General features: G+C 43.3%; 1 protein-coding gene across 2 annotated transcripts in view; it reads left to right on the top strand.

The window, feature by feature from the left end:
* The window catches only part of CRMP1 (collapsin response mediator protein 1), a 53,524-nt gene that overhangs the window by 20,997 nt on the left and 10,923 nt on the right, over window positions 1–21,604 (top strand). For both annotated transcript variants that reach the window (XM_064151477.1, XM_064151478.1), the window contains exons 3-10: window positions 2,526–2,710; window positions 4,322–4,486; window positions 9,413–9,474; window positions 11,061–11,141; window positions 14,240–14,308; window positions 16,427–16,547; window positions 17,624–17,780; window positions 21,144–21,285. In XM_064151477.1, the coding sequence (XP_064007547.1) occupies window positions 2,526–2,710; window positions 4,322–4,486; window positions 9,413–9,474; window positions 11,061–11,141; window positions 14,240–14,308; window positions 16,427–16,547; window positions 17,624–17,780; window positions 21,144–21,285 (982 nt within the window). The remainder of the gene's footprint in view (window positions 1–2,525; window positions 2,711–4,321; window positions 4,487–9,412; window positions 9,475–11,060; window positions 11,142–14,239; window positions 14,309–16,426; window positions 16,548–17,623; window positions 17,781–21,143; window positions 21,286–21,604) is intronic.

Genomic DNA, 21,604 nt, shown 5'->3' with positions numbered 1-21,604 from the left:
AAATAGGTTTCAGAGACTCATCAAAAAACTTCAGTATGTATTTAGCACTCTTTCACTTTGTTAAGGTATGTGTCTTTGGTGGTAAATACTGATAAATAATAGGTATTATTTTCAGAAGGTGCAGTAGCGCTTGGAGTCAAATTTCACTTCAGATATATGTAAAGGAGATTGGTCATAGGAAATTATTTTCCCCAGTTCTTTTCTTTAGCCACATGAACACTGTATAAAGGTTGAGGATTTTTCTGATTAAACACAGAGGAAGGATTACACAGTCACCGAATGTCAGGGGCTGGGAGAGACCTCAAAAGCTCATCCAGTTGGACTGCTCTGCCAGAGCAGGATCTCCTATACCAGATCACAGAGGAACTCACCCTGGAGGGTTTTGAATATCTCTAGAGATGGAGACTCCACAACCCCCCTGGGCAGCCTGTTCCAGTGTTCTGTCACCTTTACAGTGAAAAAAATTCCTCTTCATGTTTAAATGGAACTTCCCATGCTTCAGCTTCCATTCATTGTCCCATGTCCTGTCATTGGGTATCACCAAGCAGAGCCTGGCTCCATTCTCCTGGCATTCACCCTTTACATATTTATAAACACTGATGAGGTCACCTCTCAGTCTCCTCTTCTCCAAGCAGTACAGCCCCAGCTGTTCCATTCCTTTAATCATCTTTGTGGCTCTGTGTTGGACTCTCTCAAGCAGTTCTGTGTCCCTCTTGAACTGAGGGGCCCAGAACTGGATACAACTGGATTCAACTATGGAAAATTAGTGCAACGCCATTGTTATATGTGGGGCTGCCTAACTTCATCCAAATGTTCGCGTGCTTTATGGCATCCCTTTGCAAGTCAGATTTGAACAGCAGAGGAGCTTCTGACAGCTTTTTTTTCCACAACTGGATGTGTCGGGCTGCAAGTGGCTTTTTCATATCAGTTCCCTGTTTGTGGGCATCAGTAGTGCTCCTCACAGCTCAGCTGTAGACATGTCATAGCATGCTTCCAGGGCTGTACTGTTAATAAAGATGAGTCACCAGACATGGAGTTTCGTGGCTTGGAGCTGTGAGATTGTCTGCTCTCACGAGTAAGCCCTTTTGGATTTGTTCAGTGCTGAGTGACTGAGACCCCAACTTGGGATGCTGAGGAGAGTTTGCTGATCCCGTAGCTGTGCTTCCCTCCTTTCAAAACCTGGAGCCCGGGGGAAACCAGGCTGCTGGAGGTGACATTTTTGCATAGCATATGAAACAAATTCCTGACCTCTTGGGGCTATTTGTTAACTCTGGTGTTTTGGCCAAACTCCCATGTGAATAATTATCCCTGCATTTTGCTGGTTTTAATTAACAGTTATATTCATTTTCTGTTCTAGCTTGTTGTGATTGGGTGTTAATCAGTCACTGTGCTTTGCTGTGTAGGTGGGAGTTGCATTTTAATATGGGAGACACAGATTCAGTAGCTCAGATGTCCGGGGTTTTTGTTTAGCTATGGATAAATGTTATTTTATCCTAGGCAAAAGGAAATTAAGACAAGGACTGTATGTCTGTAATATAAGATAAAATAAGTGAACTTAAACTACCTCATAGTTGTCTCCAAGCCCAGGTATATTACAGTGTAACAACACAGAGACATGGCTTCCACACGGACCATGGCTTTTCCTGTTTGGCACCACAGACAATAAAAATTTAATGTGCCTTTAGAAGTTAAAGGTTAATTTACTCATAGCTGTGTCCATGAACACCAAAAGTATTTTCATTGTGGGTATCTGCAGTTTGCTTGATAGCAGCATGAGGGGACAGATTGATATTTTTAATAGTGGAAAAAAATCCTTATTGAAGAACTAAAGTGGAAAAGATGGCAATAGTTAATTAACATTTAAAATACAGGGTCATGCAGAATGCTTCACTGAGATTTAACTGTAAGAGGAGGATGAAGAACACGTGACAGAGGTGTTTGGGTCTCTTAAATATGCATTTCTGTACCTTAGCATGTTTAGATTTCTTTCAAGGATAGATTTGTATTACTTGATTAGAAAGTAATTATAACTCCTCTCTGATGTGCTTTGTGCTTCTGTAATTTGTTTACAATTCCAGCTCGCTCTTACATGTGATCTGTGTTGGAAAAATACAGAGAGCAGAAAGCTTTCATTTAAGAACTTACTATACAAACCTGGAGCTCCCAAAAGAGTACTAACTCTAGATGTTTGTAATGGTTTAACGATAGGACACTTAAGTCTCACCCTGAATCATATAAAAAAGTAATCAGTTTTTAATGCTCAAGCATTACAACTTCTCTATTGGCCTCTAGAGCAATGCAAAGCAGCCCAGGCACAGGGCTGAGCTAGGCAGGCTCATGAATGCTTTGTTCTGTCAGTGCTGTGCAGAGCAGCCAGAACAGGTACTTAAGGTTGACCTTCCCTTTGGCATCCCAATTCTTTCTGTATGGCCCCATGGTTCCCCTGCTCTATGTACTTCAAATAGCTTCTGCCCCCTGTGCATTTTTGTTTAAATAAAATAACATTGTCTTTCTTTGCTGCCTAGGCAAATAGGAGAGAATCTGATTGTTCCTGGAGGGGTCAAGACCATAGAGGCTAATGGGCGCATGGTTATTCCTGGGGGAATAGATGTCAACACTTACCTACAAAAGCCCTACCAAGGCATGACTGCTGTTGATGACTTCTATCAAGGCACGAAAGCAGCGTTAGCAGGGGGCACCACCATGATCAGTGAGTACTAGCAGTACTAACTTTTTCCACCCCTAGCTGAAGCTCATGTACCATAGATGGGGATAGCTGCAGAAAGCTCCATATGTGAGATCATCTGCAGTGGATCTTCAAATTCCAGGGCACTCCATTGGAGATCCATTCATTGTGATGCCAAGAGACATGGTTTAGCATAAGACTTGGTAGTTAGATAATGATTGGGTTATCTTAAAGGTCTTTTCTAACCAAAATGGTTCTGTGGCTCTATCATTGTTACCCAGGGCTGGCCTGAAAATGAACCTACCCAGAAACAGGCAGTGGCATGGAGAATTGTGTCGTGGATTTCTCTCTGAAATACTGAAGGAGCAGTGAGGGATATCATACCTGCTCTTGGGATGTTTGAAAAAACACCTAGTTAGTGCAGTGAATATATGGCACAGAAAACCTGAGAAAGACTTGCTGTTCCCACCTAGGGAGATTACAGGGGCTTCGGAAACAAGATGCTTATTTATGAACTTGTGTTTGGCACCTGGAATTGAGGAAGTGTTTGCCAGAGGTGTACTGGAGCAACATCTTCCTTGGTGGAAGGAAGAAGTGTTTCTTGGTTAAGACCCTCTTCTGTCTATCTGATGACAGAATGAGATCTAGCTCTTTCCTACTACTGATTAGGCTTTGTGAGGCAGTTCATGCGGCATAAATTGTCTTGGCTTCTCAGCTCAGAGGAGCTGCGCAGCGGGCTTCTCCTCCTGCTGGAGTGGAATGTGGCTTTTTTTGCTGAGTGGTGATATTTCTATTACCTCTCTTCAGCAGCTTGTGTCAGCTGAAAGGATCTCTGGCAACATGCACAAAATGCAGTGCTTTTCATTACTTCAGTAATAATTTTTTCCATGAATGTTCTCCAGCTGAGGCTTCCTATGCAGCATTAGATTTGCAGATGTCACTGGTAAGCCCTTCTTGCTTTGGTACCATGATTACCTTTGACCTAGCCCTGCAAAGATAAGTGTATATGCATAAGTAGTCACTTTTATACCAGTAAACACTGTGTCATCATCAGATGCAGAAAAGGCTTGAGACAGGGAAGATGTGTAGTTGCAACACACTTGATCTGCCGTGTAGTGTGGCTGAGTGTTTGTGCTCTACATCATCTCTCTTCAGACCTTTGGCTGTATTCCCAGTTCTGACTGCTGAGAAAGCGTTTGACATCTCCATTGATGTATTGGTAAATACAGGGCCAATTCAGTGACTCTAAGGCACTTGTTAATAATAACGTTTACCATGAAATCTGTAGAAACAGAGACATCAGACAATAAGTACAGATAAGTCCAGAACTTTTGGTCTTTTGCAAAACAGTAAAGGGGAAAACAAATGTTCCTTAAACTGTGCAATGTTTGAATCCTCTGCTTGTGTCCACAGATGCTGCACCAAGCATGTTGCCAGACTCAGTTTTAGTACAGGCTGTCACAAATGCTGCTATACCTGAGACAGCAGGGTCTGGCTAACATCCCAGTTAGGGTCTGCACACAGCCTGCCTCCAAGGCTTCTCTTTTGACTGAACTGCTGGAAGGCTACTGACAGGCACTGAGGAAATCTGAGCAGTGTACACTCTGGGTAACAGATGCTGAATCTCTTTTCCAGTTGACCACGTGTTTCCAGAACCTGGATCAAGTTTACTGACCTCCTTTGAGAAGTGGCATGAGGCAGCTGACACCAAATCCTGTTGTGATTACTCTCTTCATGTGGACATCACCAGCTGGTACGATGGGATTCGAGAAGAGCTGGAAGTACTGGTGCAAGACAAAGGTTAGTGAGTGAAAATCAATAGCTTTTTTTTTTGTTTTGTTGAAATATCATATGGAGGTAAAATGCTGAATATTTCAATGAATACATCATCTAGAAGAGAAATGCAAGGGCGCTGGTTATCCTGCCCAAGGTTCGGTACTACCTTGAACTCCTACACACACTTAGTCTTGTGTAAAATGGACCTAAAACTGTGTACTGTTGGTACTCAGTAGTAAGGTCCAAGAAGGGGTAGGGTTTATTTCAATATTATATATAGGAAAATTGAGATGTGTATGTTGCCAGTTACAAAGGTATTGCTTTATGTACATGTGGAAATAGGCAGACTTGGGGGTTATTTTAAGATAGATCTCACAGATCAGCATTTCAGGTAGCCAGCCCAGTCACTTTAGATGGAGAGAATGAGACACTGTAGTGCAGCAGTTCAGATTTTAATTAGACTGGAATTGCCCATTTAGCTGCCTCAAATTAGGCCCAAATATGAGTTGCACATGGTCATCACAGGCTGTTGCTCATTTCTCAGAACTGACTTAGGATAATTTACTTGTGAGACTATGAAACATGCCTGTATTTTTAAAATAGGTTCAAGTTATTAGAAAAAAAAAAGCTGTTAAACTTAGGTACCTAATACTGAGAAATGTCCTGATTTTCTTAAGTGCTTGGTCTCCAGTGGTGTTCCCTGAAGCTACCAGGAGGCACTTTGTTTCAGGACTTAATAAAACCAGGTCACTTAGTAATCTATTTAAGCCACTTACAGTCTTGATTCAGTTCAATTAACAGGTGAGAGCTGTAGGTTATCCTAGCTGAATTCCGGCTACCACTGCAAACAGCACAGATGACAACTCCTATAAATCCTTTTTCATATGTGGCAGTTTCATATATGGAGGCTGTCTTGGTACCAGATACCTATGTGTGGCAATTGAATCTAGGTTTGAGAAAATAACTTTGATCTTTAAAATCTAAATCATGCTAAAAAGCATGATTTTGTTTTGTCTAGAAACACGTTTTTAACAATATTTTTCACTTGATACTTTGCTTGAAAATGCAAGAATATTAATGAGGAAATCTCTTCTGAAATGATATGTAGTTACCATGGGTAAATCTGAATGACTCTTGTGTTAGGAAGTCTATAATTAATATGCAGCATCCTTTGTAAAGTGTAATGCTAGTGATGACTTAGAGTTGAAAAATTCACACAGGAAACCAAAGCAAAATCCTAGTTTTGAGTGAGCAGTTGTTCACTGAGATACTGTGGAGGCACAGTCACATAGGAAAATTTATCCTGTGTTGCAGCATGTTAGCAACCACATTTTAGGCAACAAAACCCTTACATCAGCAAGACTGCACATAATTTAAAGAAACTGCAGCTGGTCTTATGTAGGTCTTTATAATATAGGTGATTTTTACAAGATGATGACATCTGTCAACACTGATGGTGCCAAATCTGTGCTGTTTCCCTGCCCTCAGCATTAACATGGATACACTGCTGCGGCTGATCTGACTGTGCTCTCAGACAAGCACAGAGGGCCTTGTTTCAAAGGGTGGATACCATTTTTCAGAGCTCCAGAATCACAGATGGCTCAGCACTCCCAAATTTGCCTGAGGGCTGACATTAAAAGCCTGGTGCAGACGGTTAGGTTAATAGTTGTCTCCAGCTATCAAAATGTGAATTTGCAATATAAATCTGACCTGCCTTTCAGTCTTCAGCAGAAGCAGGATTCCTCCCCACAGCTCCTGAACCAGAGTGTGTGCTTGGGCACTTGGTGTCCTCTTTGGTGGTGATAACATTAGGAGGTCACCTTTGCTCTCACAAATGCTGCAGTAGGTCTCAGGCAGTCAATGTGAATTACTGTCATGTGCTAGGAGGCACAAGGTGAGGGTGAATATGAAAGCACCAGCTCAGTAAGGAGTAGTGGAGCATGGCAAAGGCTTTGAAGTTAATGGATAATATCTGCTGATAATTGGAAACATTTGAGCCCCCTGGTGCCAACAGACATGATGTCAGTGGAGTGATGCTGGTTTACATAGGCTGGGAATCTGGATTGAATTTGTCCTTGGCTGGCAGGTGGGTTTGCTGAGTAACAGTGCTGTGTGTGGCTGATGCAGCCTTGCCATGAGTAACAGAGGAAGTGCTGAGCTGCCTTGTCATGAGGTGTAAGTGAATAATCAATCAGTTCTAAATCAATATAAAGCTAATTTGAGGAGACAGGCTTTGGAAGGGCCTGAAGGTGTCGTAGAACCAAATGTTGATCATAAAGACTCAAGCTTGTAGCATGTAGCTAATTTGGGACTGGGCTTCTCTGACATGTGGAAAGGAGTAGCAGGAGATGTGATGACAGGAGTCTCACTTGTTACTTTACTGCACTGTTCAAAAACACCTGTAGCACTGTCTGAAATTTGGGGAGGATCCTTTTAAGTACTACTGGTGTGAGAGCAAATGGGACATTAAGAAGAATGTAGAATGGAGCAAACAATAAGCATTAAGATCAGTAGGCCACGGAGCAGGGCTTTTTAAAAACACCTATTTCTGATGAGAGAGGGCAGACCAAGACATTAGGCAGGGTCTATTTTTGGATGCCTGTATATTACTTTGTATTATTTTACCTTTGTATCTCGTAAAGGTTCAAACCATCTCTCCTGTTAGCTGTAAAGGCAGCTCATGAGATGCCCTTGCACTTTGTGAAAGGTAGCTGGGGGCATGGCAGTGCATTTAGATGGGAGAACTCTGCTTCTGCAGTGTGGCAGCTGTCTGTAAGGGAGAGGCTCAAGGTCACATGGGACCAGCTGAAGATAAAAAGGCAATAAAAGAGAAAGGACTTCTGTCACTTGGATCACTGTATGTCTTCCAACCACAGTGCCCAGAGAAAGCTGCCTTCTGTCCTGTGGTTCTGTGGTTGAACGAATTACCTTCGGCTAGATGCCAGCGGATAGGCGGAAGCAATGCCTAACCCAGTGCTTCACCCCCAGAGCAATGCGTATGAGAGGATTCAGTCACATGCCATCACCGAGGCTACTTGGCATGGCTTGGACCAACCTTGATGTGTCTCTCTTTGCTTCATGTGTGCATGGTCACTCATGCAGAAGGGTGGCTCCTAGGTGCAGCTGACAGCTGAGACACTGTGCGGGTTTGTGAAGAGAAACAGAACTTTCCTGCATGTCAGTCTGGGCAGATGTGCTCAGTCAGAGGGGAGGTGGTGCTGCAGGCAGGAGGCCTCACACACTGGCCCCAGGGAAGGTGCAGTCAGGCTGAATGAATATTTTAAAGCAGGGCCATACTAAATACTTTGAAAATGTGCAGTGGAGAATGGGCTGAGGGGTTGCAGCCAGGAAAGCTCATGTGTGTTTTCTGAGAACTTGAGAAACAGGAAAACAGGAAGGATAGGGGCTCACAGGCTGACAGGGCTCCATGGTCCAGGCTCAGCATGGAAGTCAGCAAGGAGGGGCCAGCTCCTGCTTTGTATTTCTTACTGAGCTGCATGGATTTAGCAGGAAGACATAATACCAGGGATCATTTCAGGGTTTTATCCTGCATGTATCCTGGGGTATTTTAGTCTTGTAATTGTGAGTGAGTTCTGTGTGAGTGTGAACAGCTGTGCCCTCTGCCTGAGGATATATCTGCATCTTCTAGTCTCTTGAAGAAGTTGTGTCTTCATCAGAGACCTTTATTAATTTGGTGTAGCTAACATAAATAACATGAACAGATCGCTTCCCTCTTGCTCCAGGAAACACAATTTTCTTGACAGTTGTTTTATGCAGAATACATGGCTTAGCTTAGAATTTACTTTTAAGATAGAAAGTTGAGATCAGCTCTTGTACCAAACTGGGAATGTTATCAGTAGACTAGAGAGTAAGATAAATTGTTAAACTAATATGAATTCTTATGTACACAAAGTATGAGCAGAAGATGTTTGGAATTCCCATTCCATTAGACTCTAAAGCTGGGTAAATAATTGAATCTTTGAAATAAAGAGCAAAACTTGTAGGGGCTTGAATACAGTTGGTTCTTGGCAGCCAACACTCAACACTAGCACTTGCTGATGTCTAAAATTAGGAGCTGTCATTTTTCATGATTTTGTATGACTGCCAACATAAATCCTTCCATCTTTGGCAGGTGGAAGGAGAAGTATGGTGAGCTGCCCTTGTAACTGGTTTTAGGCTTTGCTTCCACCTCTTCCCACTGTCTGCCATCAGCTAAGCTAGATGCTTTGAGAAGCAGGGTCAAGAAAAGCAAGCATGCAGTTTCAGATACACAGTTCCTACAGCCTCTTAGCACTTTGGGTAAACTTAACTAGAAGCTTATCGTTCTAAAAGCACAGTTTCAGGTCTAGCTGAAGTGTTTTCCTGGTTAGCTAAAAAGGAAACAATTCACAGAACCTTCCTTTATACAGGTTCTTTTAAACTTCGTGCATTTTATGTGTTGCTTTAGCCACCATTGCTTATTTGTGACTTGACTACAAGCTGTCTTGTGTGTGGTGATGGCTGTGGGTAGCCTGGATTGAACACAGATCTACAGGTTCCAGCGAATTCCCCCAAAGAGAAGATCCAAGTTTATAGTCCTAGCAACTGTAATGCAGTTCATAGAATCGTAGAACTGTAGTCTGGGTTGGAGGAGACCTTCAAAAGTCACGTAGTCCAACCCCCTCTGTGGTCAGCAGGAGCATCCTCAACTAATCAGGTTGTCCAGAGCCTTGTCAAGCCTCACTTTGGATATCTCCAGGGATGGGGCCTCAGCCACCTCCCTGGGCAACCTGTTCCAGTGTTCCACTACCCGTATGGTAAAGTGATGGAGCCATGCTTAACTTCTGGCACTTGCTGATGAAAAGCTTAGGCCAGGCATATTCTCTGACTTATTTTTCCTGAAGTTTTTGTTAAAATACATTTGAAGAACCCACTTACATGGCAACACCTTTGAATTTTGTCTTGGAACAGGTGTGAACTCTTTTCAAGTCTACATGGCCTACAAAGATCTCTACCAAATGTCGGACAGCCAGGTATTGCTCTGAATGCTTTTCCTTGCTGTGATCTTGTCCCCTCTTCTGTGATCTCTCAGCATTTGAAGAATTGCTGAGGTTGATTACCAGAGAAATATTCTCACTGACTTGAGTGACACTGCGGGAAATATGTGGTGGAGGAGTTCTATCTGGAGGGTCAGTGCTGAACATCTGCATATGCTCCTTCAAGTGGATGACATTCACTTCTGCAAACATTTTTTTCGTGTCTCCCAACACTGCAGCCACTCACACTGCTCAGGGTTTCCCCCTCACTTTATTGTGCTTTTAGGAACTCTAGGTCACAGAGGGGAGAAAAGATGAAGCAGGCAAGGCAATGGTTCCAAGAATGTCTCAGTTGCTGCAAACAGCTAAGTGGAGTTGCTCTTTGGGGGAGGTGGCCTTCTCATTAGAGCTGGAGATAACAATGAGCTTGTTTGTTCAGAGCTCATTACGGATTCCAGACTCTTCAGCTTTCCCATTCATGAGTGTCAGGTCATTGTAAATGGACAATGGCATCTGATAGTAATAATAATGTTTGCTTAATCAGTTGAGAAAATGTTTCTTCTTTACTTTTTCCAGAGCTGTTGCTCTCGGCCTCTTAAATAATTCTTGTTACATCTCCAATGTATGTGGTTTTAATTGGAATTTTAGACATAATAATATACAAATATTCTCTGAGAGGCAGTGCCTGTGAAATTCAGCTCCCTGTTGGAATTGTCAAGAGGAATACATCAAAATGTTTAGAGTGTGGCTAGACTAATGCCTGTTACCTGTTTAAATGTGAATTCTGACCCATTGGATGCTTGCTGAGATGCCCTAGTGCAAAAGTGGACACTGAAGAAACCATGTCTTCAGTATTTGATCTGTCAGAAACCTGGGCTTCCACATTACTGTAGCCTGGTTTAAACAGGGAACATCTTAGTTGAGTATCTTTTGGAAAGAGAACTGAATTTTGGTAGATCTGTGCTAGAAATTGTCAGTAAAGGCAACAGATTCAGCTGTTTCCATTCTGTATGGGTGGGTTTGAATCTCAGAATAGCAGTTAAAAAAGGATGCTCTAGAGAAAATGCTGCAACTTTTAACTGCAGAATTAAAGGTGTTGGTGAAAACTCTTTAGATGATGCGAAATGCCTGCACTTCTGAAGAGGTGTTCCAGCCTTACTCAAAGTGTCTGTAGTCCATGGGTGTAGTTGTAGCTTACATTTGCTAAAACTATGATAAAAAGACTCCCACTAAACCTAGGCCTGTGTGGAAGGGTGTGAAGAGGTGACCTTCCAGTGAAAGAGGCTGGGGGAGACACTGTGTCTTGGGGGAGATGCATCTCTGCTCAGGACTTGTGACCCTGTCTTGGTGCAGAAAGTGCAGAAGCTCATCCTGGGGCTGGTGTGTAAGGGGGTGGGTGAATCAACACCAATCAGTGAAGCTCAGGCTGTGTGTAGAAAGCAGAGTGGAAAAGGGAGACAATTTGCTATTCACCTAGATAATCACCAGTGTGGAAGGTGCAAAACTCAGGTGAACAGGGAGGTCTGAGTGTTTAGTAATGTTTTCCTTATTCAGCAGTGTTTCCTTCTTTGTACCACCTGCAGCTTTATGAAGCCTTTACCTTTCTAAAAAGTCTTGGGGCTGTTATCCTGGTCCATGCTGAAAATGGAGACTTGATAGCTCAGGTGAGTGAACTGTCAATTTTGCTTCATTTTGTGAGATGATAGACATGAGAGAGAGGTAAACCCCTCCAGTCAGAGTATGGGGAGGGGGAAGGAAACTACCTGCTTTAACTGAACCTGATGCCCTGCACACTGCTGATGTAAAGCCTGGGAGCACCTTTGAGGTAGAACAGTGATTGAGATAGGTCCTTGCCTTGGCAGCAGATGAGGACTGGATAAGGAGGGCAAAAAGACTCAGGATCTGAGTCCAGCAGAGACAAGTGAATCAGAACAATGTAAAGCTTTCCTCAAAGATTTTTGAGGACCAAAAGTGGAACTGGGAAGATTTATGGTAGTGTCTTTAGCTGCAGCTATCAGCATAAGCAGTGTAGTGAATTTGGAATGAGTGGTAAAGCTCTCAAACCTTTTTATTTTTGAGAAAATTAACATCAATCTGAAGTTTGAGAAGTTGCCACCATGATTTTCTAAACATTTCAAAAACATGCATTGAAGTGCAGGTCATGCTCTTGGAACATGCCTTCCACAGCCAGCAAACTGTCCTGGATCCCCAGCGCACTCTGCAGGTCTGATTCCCCATGTAGTAGTGTCCTCACAGTGAGTATGCCACAGCTCTGATCCATGCCACAGCACGCTGAAAGAGGTATCCCAAGGACAGCACTCCAGAGTAAACCTCGCACTGGTGTTGCTGAGGCCAGGATTTCCCTTATAAATCACAATGGGTAGGTTTGTGTGCGTGTTGTTAGATTTTATGCATCTGTGGCAGATTAATCTTCTAAGGCTGTTGAAGAGAAGTCTCCCTCCTCTGATCCCTTGGTCCCATGGACCCTTCTGGGGTCCATGAAACTCTGAGTGAGCTGACTGATTATCTACTGAGCTCTTTACCTGCTGACTTACCTGCTAAGGTCTGTGCTGCAGAGTTGACAGAAATTACAGTGGCTAAAAGCAAGCTGCCTTTGAGTTCTGGTCTAGAGAAGCCATCCTATCTCAGGGTTAAGGGGGAGCCCTGACACGAAGTTTGAGTGGTTGTGAGGATTTAACTACTTCAGTGCCTTCTTTCCTTTTTCCCTTCAAGTTTGGCTGAAATAACTACAGGTCTCAGAAATTACTGTTGAGGAGTCAACAGGTACATACAGTGTGTGGTTGTGTCCTTCTACCACTGAAGGCAGGTGGAAACCCTCATTTGGATTCAAGAGAGGGAAATCTGAAAAACTTTCCTTGAAGTTTAGCATGATTTAAATCTATCAAAACACATAGCTTCAAGTTTTAATACAACTCAAAATACCCAGGAGAATGTAAATAAATAATGAGCAACATAAAAAAAATCAATGTTACTGTAGGAATGGCAAAATGAAACCAATCCAATGGCACCCATGATGTTTTGATGTGTTCCCCATTCACATCAAGGCACATGGTGGAACTCCATTTCTGATAAAATCCTGTTTCAATTACAGTTTCCTTTTCTCAGCTTTAATATGTTGCCATGGAATATGAACATACAAGAGAGAAAAATTATTAGGGAAAGAGGAAGTACTGAAGAAATGTGAATTATGTTCTGCATCATCATATTTCTTCACCATTGCCATGGCTCATAAAGTCAGGCTTTCCTTACACTTTCATTAAAAGGACTATTTGAGTAGTGAGAAGAAAGCTGTCTGCAGGGAGGCTTTTCTGGACTGTCCTATGTGAAAATGCAAATCTGATCTTATCAAACAGCTCTTCTAGCTTATTAGCACCATGAAATCCTCTTACACTGAGTAATTTTATCATATGAGCTGATTTGATGACTTCTTCAAGGTTCAGATCTGTGCTAGTTTGTGTAACCTTATTTGTTTAACCTTTTGTTTTTTCTATCTTGTTTTTTTTATTATATTTTAACTTTAATTTTGGTTGTATTTTAATTATCTGAATCCTTTATCTGGCACTGTTCACAGCTGTTGCATTAATGATTTAGAGCAGGTGTTTTTAAGAGTATCTGTGAAAGATTATGATTTTCTACCTAAAACATTCTTAATTACACAATCAGACAAATGTATTCCTATTAATGCCTCTTCAGCCTTGATTGATTGATTGCAACAAAGCCAAAAGCACACATAAATATTATCTTGCTCAGGAGTATGTTGATAATGTGTCAACTTTTCAACCTTGAGCACTTGGGATCAAATATTTATTAGGTGACACAGTGAAGTATGTTCAGTAACATCATCCTGGTCTCTAGGGGACATTTGTCTGTATCACAGAGTCACTACATTGGTTGAACTTGGATCATTAGAGACCTGTGGGCAGTGGAGGGCAGGGTCAGAGGTATATTAACAGCTCTGCTCCTCCTGCTCTGCTGCAAACCTTGGCCAACCTCGGATCAGAAGTGGTTGACCATCATTTTCTGCAAAAAGGGAAATCTATTTCAATATCACTTCTTGATCTTCACTTAAAAGACAGGCAAAGCTTCATGTCTGTATAAGAAAATGTATCCCACTGCTTTGAAGGTGGATAGCACAGATTTTTTTCTGGCAAACCCCCACTGATCCTGAGATGGGCTTTTTGCTGTGTCCACAGTGCCCCCCCAACTAGAGAACACTGCTTTGCTTTTGTGAAAATGTAGTTTTATCAGTTAGTTTTGTAGGAAGAATGTATTGCAGAAAATTGGATGCCAAAGGCAAGATTTTATTGTCAGTAATACTCAAAGTTTGAGGAAGGTAACAATCCTTCATGGATTGCAGCCAGAGAGGACCCTGTGCAGATAAAGAAAGAATTGCAGGTTAGAAATACCCATAACTGCCTATTTAGTGTATTGATTGAAGCCTGCTCCTTGGGTTGCTGTCTTGGTGCCAAGTAAGACTTTCTGGAGGGCAAAGATTTCCAAAGGTGCAGCCCAACAGCTCCATGCACAAATATTTTCTGTTGTGCTGCAGAGACAAATCTGCTCCTGAAATCCATGCTGGCATGGAGCAGATGCTGGGGTGACATAGGACTGGTTTAGAGACAGTGTCTTCAGCCCTCTTGCCTCAGCAGCAGGGTCACACAGATCAGAAAGAGGCAAGCAGATGCTTGGTGCCAGGGTCTCATCCTAGAGCAGTTGTCAGCATTTCTCTCTTACATTGCAGGAACAAAAGCGTATCCTGGAGATGGGAATCACCGGACCTGAGGGGCATGCCCTGAGCAGGCCTGAGGAGGTAAGAGGCTTCCCTCATTCTGTCATTCTTGGCAATACTTTGTTGAGCAGATAGTAAGGGAGCTTGGCTTCTGTGTGTGCAGATGATTGATGGATGTGTGGAGGAGGCACCAGACTGCTTCTCACGTGGCCTCTTCTGGTGTTATTTAAAGCCTTGAGAAGTTCAAGTCCCCTTCAGTTAGGTTTGCTTGCTGAAGCACCCTCTTGCTGCTGCAGCTGGTGTGTTCTTTTGGTCCAAGAGCACCTTGTCCTTGTACATTCAGGAGCTGCAGCTCCTGCTGCCCCAGGCATGGATGTGCATGTATTTGTTTAGCATGACCTTTGCGATTTGATTTGTGATGACCGTAAAGTGGGTTTGTTCAGGGTAAAAGTCATCCGTGCAGCTTGTGGGTTAGGCTTTGGAATAACTGCATTCATTAAAATGCTTTGGGTGAAAGCCTCCTGTAAGATGCATGTGTGCATCCCATGCCTGTGCATACACCCCCACATGAATCTCTGCTTGAGCCAGCAGATATTTTTGTAGTAGAAATGGAGGCTGTAGAAATGCAAATATGTGAGAATGGAAAGATGCTGCGAGGCAGCTTGTTTTATAGAACTCTCTTGTAATAAAACCCACACTCTGGCATGGATCATCTTGGGCATCTGGAAATGGTTTCTTTAATGAGAAAGAAAAGGTGGAGACATGTGGATGTCCCTTAATGTACACATTCAGACCATTCATGGAGTGATGGAGGATGGAAGTGGGAAGTGACTATTTTCCTGGAAGGCTAAAGAGACAAGGTCCTGGGGATTTGAGGCTAAACTTGAGGACATTGTTGTGGTTTGCTGATCTTTATGTAACCTCTCCCCAAGGCAAGGAGAATCAACATAATTGGTCACATTCTTCTATGGACTGTTTATGTATGTTTTCATTTTGCTGTTCAACTTCTACCTAAATTATTTTAAAAGACTGGGGTTGTTTTCTTTTAATGAGAACAAGAGTCTAAGGAAAGTCTGCTTTTGTAGTTTCCAGGAAGGAGTTTTGTGTCTTTTAACCACACATCTGATCACCCCAGCCCCAGTACCGATGTACAGAGGTCCTGCCTCCTTCCTTGGTCATCTGTGGGTGCACTTGGGCCATCCAGAGCAAATGGTGTGATAAAAAGTCACAACAAAAATCAGTCTGTTTTAAGAAAAAAATGTTGTACAGAACCATGAAGAATTGAGCCATGTGATTTTGGGAGGGCTGAGTTGCTCAACTCTTGGAGGGCTGTTTCTGCACCATGGAGTCAGTGTTTTCAGTAGCGACAGAGTTTTAAGTATTAAAATGCCAGTCTCTGTGGGAAGGAGTTTTAACTGAGGGCTGGGAAAGGAGTATCCAGAGCCACTGGGAAATATGGATTCTCTGTCTGAAGATGGCTGCTTTGTGTGCCTGTGTCCCAAATGGCTCCCTGGGAGGAGATTGCCGTTACACTTGCTGACAGAGGGGACTTACTGGGCGATGCTTCAAAGGCTTTTATGGATTATGAGCTAAATTCAGTTCATAGTGCTGAAGTTGCTATTTGAGAATACTTTACATTCACTGTCATCTTATCCCTATGTAAAGATTGCACAGGGTAAGCTGCCAGGGAGAGGCTGTCTCCAACCTTCAAGAGGTTGTCTCCATACTTTACATTCACTGTGATTTTATCCTTATATAAAGATGGCATAAGGTAAGCTGGCAGAGAGGGGTTGTCTCCAAGATGGGGCAATGCTTTCTTGTTTAGTTCTCCTTCCAAGTGTAGAGTAGAAGCCTGAAGCAGAAAGGTGGGAGGGAGGTAACAAGGAACTCCATTAGCTGTTTGGATGTGACTTTTTCTGGAATGCAGGGAGCTGTATTTGTGCCAGGGTAGCTGTACCCTGTTAGCAAGTACAGCTTGTCTGTGGCTTCTCCTAAGGTGAAGTATCTGAGGTTAGCTTAGCGCCCTGCTCCCCAGAACTGTGCCTCTCTCTATAGCAAGAGCAGAATCATAGAATCATAGACTCAACCAGGTTGGAAGAGCCCTCCAAGATCATCCAGTCCAATATGACTGAGTCCTCCAGTTGATATTTTCCTTCAGTCTGCTTTTGCAGTTAAGATTCCCCCCCTTGTTTTCCTCAGCTTGAAGCAGAAGCAGTTTTCCGTGCCATCACCATTGCCAGTCGAATAAACTGCCCAGTGTACATCACCAAGGTGATGAGCAAGAGTGCTGCTGATATCATTGCACTGTCCAGAAAGAAAGGTAAGAGGCTTCCTTTTCTCCCTCAAATTCAGGTTGTTTTGGTTCGTTTTAGTAGCAGCTTAGTGGAAATCCCTGTATGTCTAGGCCCAAATCACAAGATAGAGGGAGAGGTTGTCAAAGAATGGTAACACCGTCACAGACCTTAAATATTTGTGACTGGGAAGGATGAAGGGAAATCCTACATTTTTTGAGTGAGAAACATTCCCCACAGACTGGCCCCTTGAAGCTTGTGTTGTAATGTGTTTATCCTCTCTTTCCTTTCACTTTTCCCTTAGACTGCTGTATCTGTGTTTATAGGAGGGAGATAATTTATTCTTGACAGGGTCCAGCACATTCTCAGTGCCTTTTGGTGGTGTTTCAAGCTATTATCCTCAGAGGGGTGACTTGGACAGTGAATCTGCTGTTAAAGATGCGGGATCTCACTCCTGGTCTTGCTACTGGAAGCTCACCTGTTAGATGTGCACTGGGCACATCTGCTGGCTGAGGCCATGGAAGGATCCAGGTTGCAAAGCACCTGAAATGGTCTTGTGAGTCTGAAGACAGCACCTTACAAAGCTGCATTTGTAAGTCTAGACTGTTTGACTGGTGGTGCTGTGAAGTGTGTGAGCAATATGGAAAAGCCAGAGAGCAAAGTGTAGTCTTGATATTTGTATTCTTGGACTCTTGGAGTATGGTGCTGAGGACCATACGCTGCTATCTGCTGGTGCTGTGCCCAACCTGGGAGTAGTAAAAAGGCATCTGTTGGCTAGAGCCCATCCTCCACACTCCAAAGCAGGGCAACATAGAGAACATGACTGTGATTAAAACAGTACAAATTAAACCCAGATCTGATCTGTCTTCTTCTGGATTAGAAAGGGAGCTTTGTAAATGTGCTGATCAAAAGCATGTGTAGCTCAGAGAGCTGCTTGATTAATTTTTTATCATACAGGGAAAGTCAGGGCTGCTTAATTTTCTGGGTGCTACCCTTGCCATGTAACAATGTCTAAATTATACATGACTGCATGCAGCAAGCAGTAAAATGTGCTGAAGAGATAGTGGATTGTAATCAATTCCTGTATATCTTTGCTTTTCCCAAGGTCCCCTTGTTTTTGGAGAGCCAATCACTGCCAGCCTGGGGACAGATGGGACACATTATTGGAGCAAAAACTGGGCCAAGGCTGCAGCTTTTGTGACCTCACCACCTCTGAGCCCTGATCCTACCACCCCAGATCACTTAAACTCACTCTTAGCATGGTAAGACCTTCATTTTGTTATAGGCTGGTGGTCAGGCAAGTGCAAAGGCCACATGGGATGAAGCATCTACAGATCAGCTCAGTTCCATTTAGAGCAGTCTCATCCACGAAACACCAGAGATGGGACATAGAAAACCATATGCTCTCAGGTGAGCACTCATGGACTGTCCAACTCCTGGCCAGCATGACAGAAAGGCAGCTGCTGGTTATTTAGGAATTAACTTTTTTTCTTTCTGCTTTTCAAGTGACTCCTAGTTGTGCAGCCTGGTAAACTTTAGCCCAGGACTTCTGACTAACTTTCTCATTAGTTCTCTGTTCTCTCCAGCCAAGGTATTAGTATATGATTTGATGGCATTCTCATCATCCAGCATAAGCAACAACGTGGTGGGCGGATCCCCATCTGTGAGAGCAGACTCAGTTTTAAGCCCTGGTCGTACCTGGCAAGCACAAGTCCTGAAATTGGAGTTGTCCCTGAATGCAAGGATACTGAGAGCCCAGAGGCTTTTTCCTAGTACAGTTTTTGTCAATTGTGATGCAGGGCTATAAGCTGTGAGAACTTTAGAGAATTAGTCTGTCCTTCGCTAACTTGCATTTGTAGCAGGGTTTAGTAGTTTTAGGTCCTGTATACTTCTGACTTAGTAGTTTGTCTTCATCTTGGGATGGACCAAAATCATACAATCTTACTTGTGTTTAGTTCTTATTCTTAAGCCTTGTTGTTACTTTAAGCATGCCTTGTGTCTTTGTAGGAAGCTGGAGGTCAGCAAGATCAAGTGATGCATGTTATGTTAGGCAGGAGAAAGAGATGAGTGGATTACAGAGGAGTCTGTCAGAAACTGGAGACAGGCTGGTGACTGAAGACTATCGCTTGACAGGATAGGAGTGTGAGCTGGCTGGCTACAGGTTGGCAGGAAGAGAGTTATCATTAGAGACAATATCAGGAGAGGTGCCTTTCTCATACAGAAAAGAAGACATCCACAATGATTTGCTGGCAGCCCAGACCATAAAGCCTTTCCTGAAAGTATTTCCTGTCTGTAGCCAAATGTGAGTCTTCAGCTTAAGTAAAAGACCATCTGCTTTGGAATGATACAGAAGTTCACAGCTGAAGTCCTACCAAGGCAGATTTCTAGTGCTGGAGTGAGGAGCACAGCTTACCTCTGAAAGCCTTATTGAAGGCCCTGTGGTGGTACTTACTTAATCTTACCTGCTGCTTCCACTTTCTAGGATTTTCTGTGCTCTAGACAGAGCAGTAGAATTTGAACCCTAGAAGTGACCCGTTGCTCTTCAGAAAACATTTCCCCCTGAGGTGTTCTCCATGTGCCTGTGTGGCAGGCAGGGCCAGAACGGCTGCTAGTATAAGGCCCCTGTGTTGTGTAATAGAGGCTGATGCAGAGCTGCCCTTCAGGTGGATGGGCATATGTGTGATGGCAAACTGCCACCAATCAATGCCACTGCTGCAATATGTAGATATCTCTCCTTGCACATGGTGGCTCAGGCTCTGCAGTCCACAAAACCCAGGTATTAACTCAGCTGCCCTCCTGCTGCTGCACGGTCAGCAGCACTATTGATGAATGCACCCTTAAGCTCTGAGCTGCGAGTAGCTCTGGTAGGAATACATAAGACTTTGTCTGTTGTGGTTGTCTGATGTCAGAAATGATTTTTCCATAACTGAACTTTCTGTTCCTTAAAATAAGGACAAGGAAGAAAAATTACTTTTCTGATCTGATCCAACACTGGTGAGAGTGAAGCTCATTGTGTGAGATTTAAGGCTCTTAGCCAGCACATGTGAATGTGTATCAAGATGCTCAGCTCTTTACTCTGTCAGATGCAGCCACATGTTTTCTAGAAGAGAGACCCAAAATGCTAGTATGTGGGTCAAAAGAGATTAGTTAAAATAGCAAGAGAATTTTTAGAACTGGAATCCAAATATTGACTTTTTAGCACTAACATTGGAAGGACAAACTGAGGAGTCACAGAAGTTTTCATTCTCCTCCAAGCATGCAAAAATGGCTGGGTTTTTTTTCTTTACAGTGGCTTAAAGTCCTCTATCTTAAATGACAGCAGCTTAGCTTGTTTCAGGTTTTAATACTTGAAATCTATACTGGGAAACTTTAAAAAAAATTGAGGTGGATGTTTTATCAGCTTGCCATGAATTTGTGGGGAATTTTATGGAAGGATGATGGTAAAAACATTTTTTTCACTTTTCTGTTCTGCTGCTCATTAGCAGACCAGGATTTTACATTCATTGAAAAAATCCTCCCAACACCCTTCTTCTGCAAGCATGCAGCATACTGCTTGTGCTGCTTGCTACAGAAACCATCACAGTAGAATCATAGAATAGTCTGGGTTGGAAGGGACCCCCAAAGGCCATCTAGTCCAACTGCCTCTGCAGTCAGCAGAGACATCCTTAACTAGATCAGGTTGCCCAGAGCCCTCTTCAGCTTCACCTTGAATATCTCCAGGGATAGGGCCCTGACCATGTCCCTGTGTAGTGTTTCACTACCCTCATAAGTAAAGAACTTGTTCCTAACATCCATTCTGAATGTGATACTGTGATACTCTTCTCTAGTTTGAAGCCATTGCCTCTCATCCTATCGTTGCAGGCCTTTGTAAACATTCTCTCCCCATCCTTCTTGTAGCCTCCTTTAGGTACTGGAAGGCTGCTATTAGGTCTCCCTGGAGCCTTCTCTTCTTCAGACTGAACAACCCCAGCTCTCTCAGCCTGTCATTGTAGCAGAGGTGCTCCAACCCCCCAATCATTTCCATGGCCCTCCTCTGGACCCGCTTCATCAGGTCCCTCTCCTTCCCTTATTGAGGGCTCCAGAACTGGCCACAGTGTTGATTTCTCACTGAGAAGCTGAAAATAAGCTGAAAAGATTACCTTCATGGTGCTTTTTGGAAAACTAGACAAGAAATATTTGTCTAAGAGTTGCAAGGAAAATATGTGCAGGAAAATAAGCTTAAGGCATGTGACTTTGCATTGCAAAAATTGCCATTGTTTTTCAGTGTGGTTGTGCATTAATTTATCTTGAGTGGCAGACATTTCATAGGAGCTTCCCATCATTTCCCTAATTCCCCATCAATCCTTTGTCCTGGTTAATGGGCCTGTGCCTGATCTCTGTTGATAAGCAGCCTGAGCCCTGAAGGGGCTTTAATCTGGGAGTTCAGGGTGCTCCTGGAGGGAGGTGGAGATGCCCAGTGCCACTGTCACTGTTCCATGATCTGCAGCCAACATGTGAAGGCTGCTGCTGATTTCTAGTCTGTGCCTCTGGTGGGTAGGCTTGAAAGGTCCTTTCACAGCTAGTCTGAGAGCAACATAACCCTGGTGATGCCTGGTCTAAGCCTTCTGTGTGTGTTCACTCCACAGTGGGGACCTGCAGGTGACTGGAAGTGGACACTGCCCGTATAGCACTGCCCAGAAAGCCATTGGAAAGGACAACTTCACCATGATTCCTGAAGGGGTCAATGGAATTGAGGAAAGAATGACTGTTGTCTGGGACAAGGCTGTAGTAAGTAGTTACTTTCTTTTATGAACTAAAATAAGCTTGAGTGCTAACTGAGTAATGAAAGCTGGCAGACTCTTGGTCAGTACTTAAGTGACTTTCTAATGCATTTGAGAATTCCCTAGGAGAGTGCTACTGTGAGGTGAATTGCTTGTTTCAAAGCCCTTCTCCAGCAGAATAAACCCAGGGCTGTGTTTCGCTTTCAACACTGCAACACCGTCATGTTTTATTAGTCCTGAGGCTTTGCAGGCTCCACTGCCCAGTTTGCCAGTTGTGTCAGGGCAGATGCTTCTCAGAGATGTTTAATAATTTTGAAGTGGACTTC

Source organism: Pogoniulus pusillus, chromosome 11 (assembly GCF_015220805.1).
Source record: "Pogoniulus pusillus isolate bPogPus1 chromosome 11, bPogPus1.pri, whole genome shotgun sequence".
NCBI classification, from domain to species: domain Eukaryota; kingdom Metazoa; phylum Chordata; class Aves; order Piciformes; family Lybiidae; genus Pogoniulus; species Pogoniulus pusillus.
This window is presented reverse-complemented; position numbering and strand designations above follow the sequence as displayed.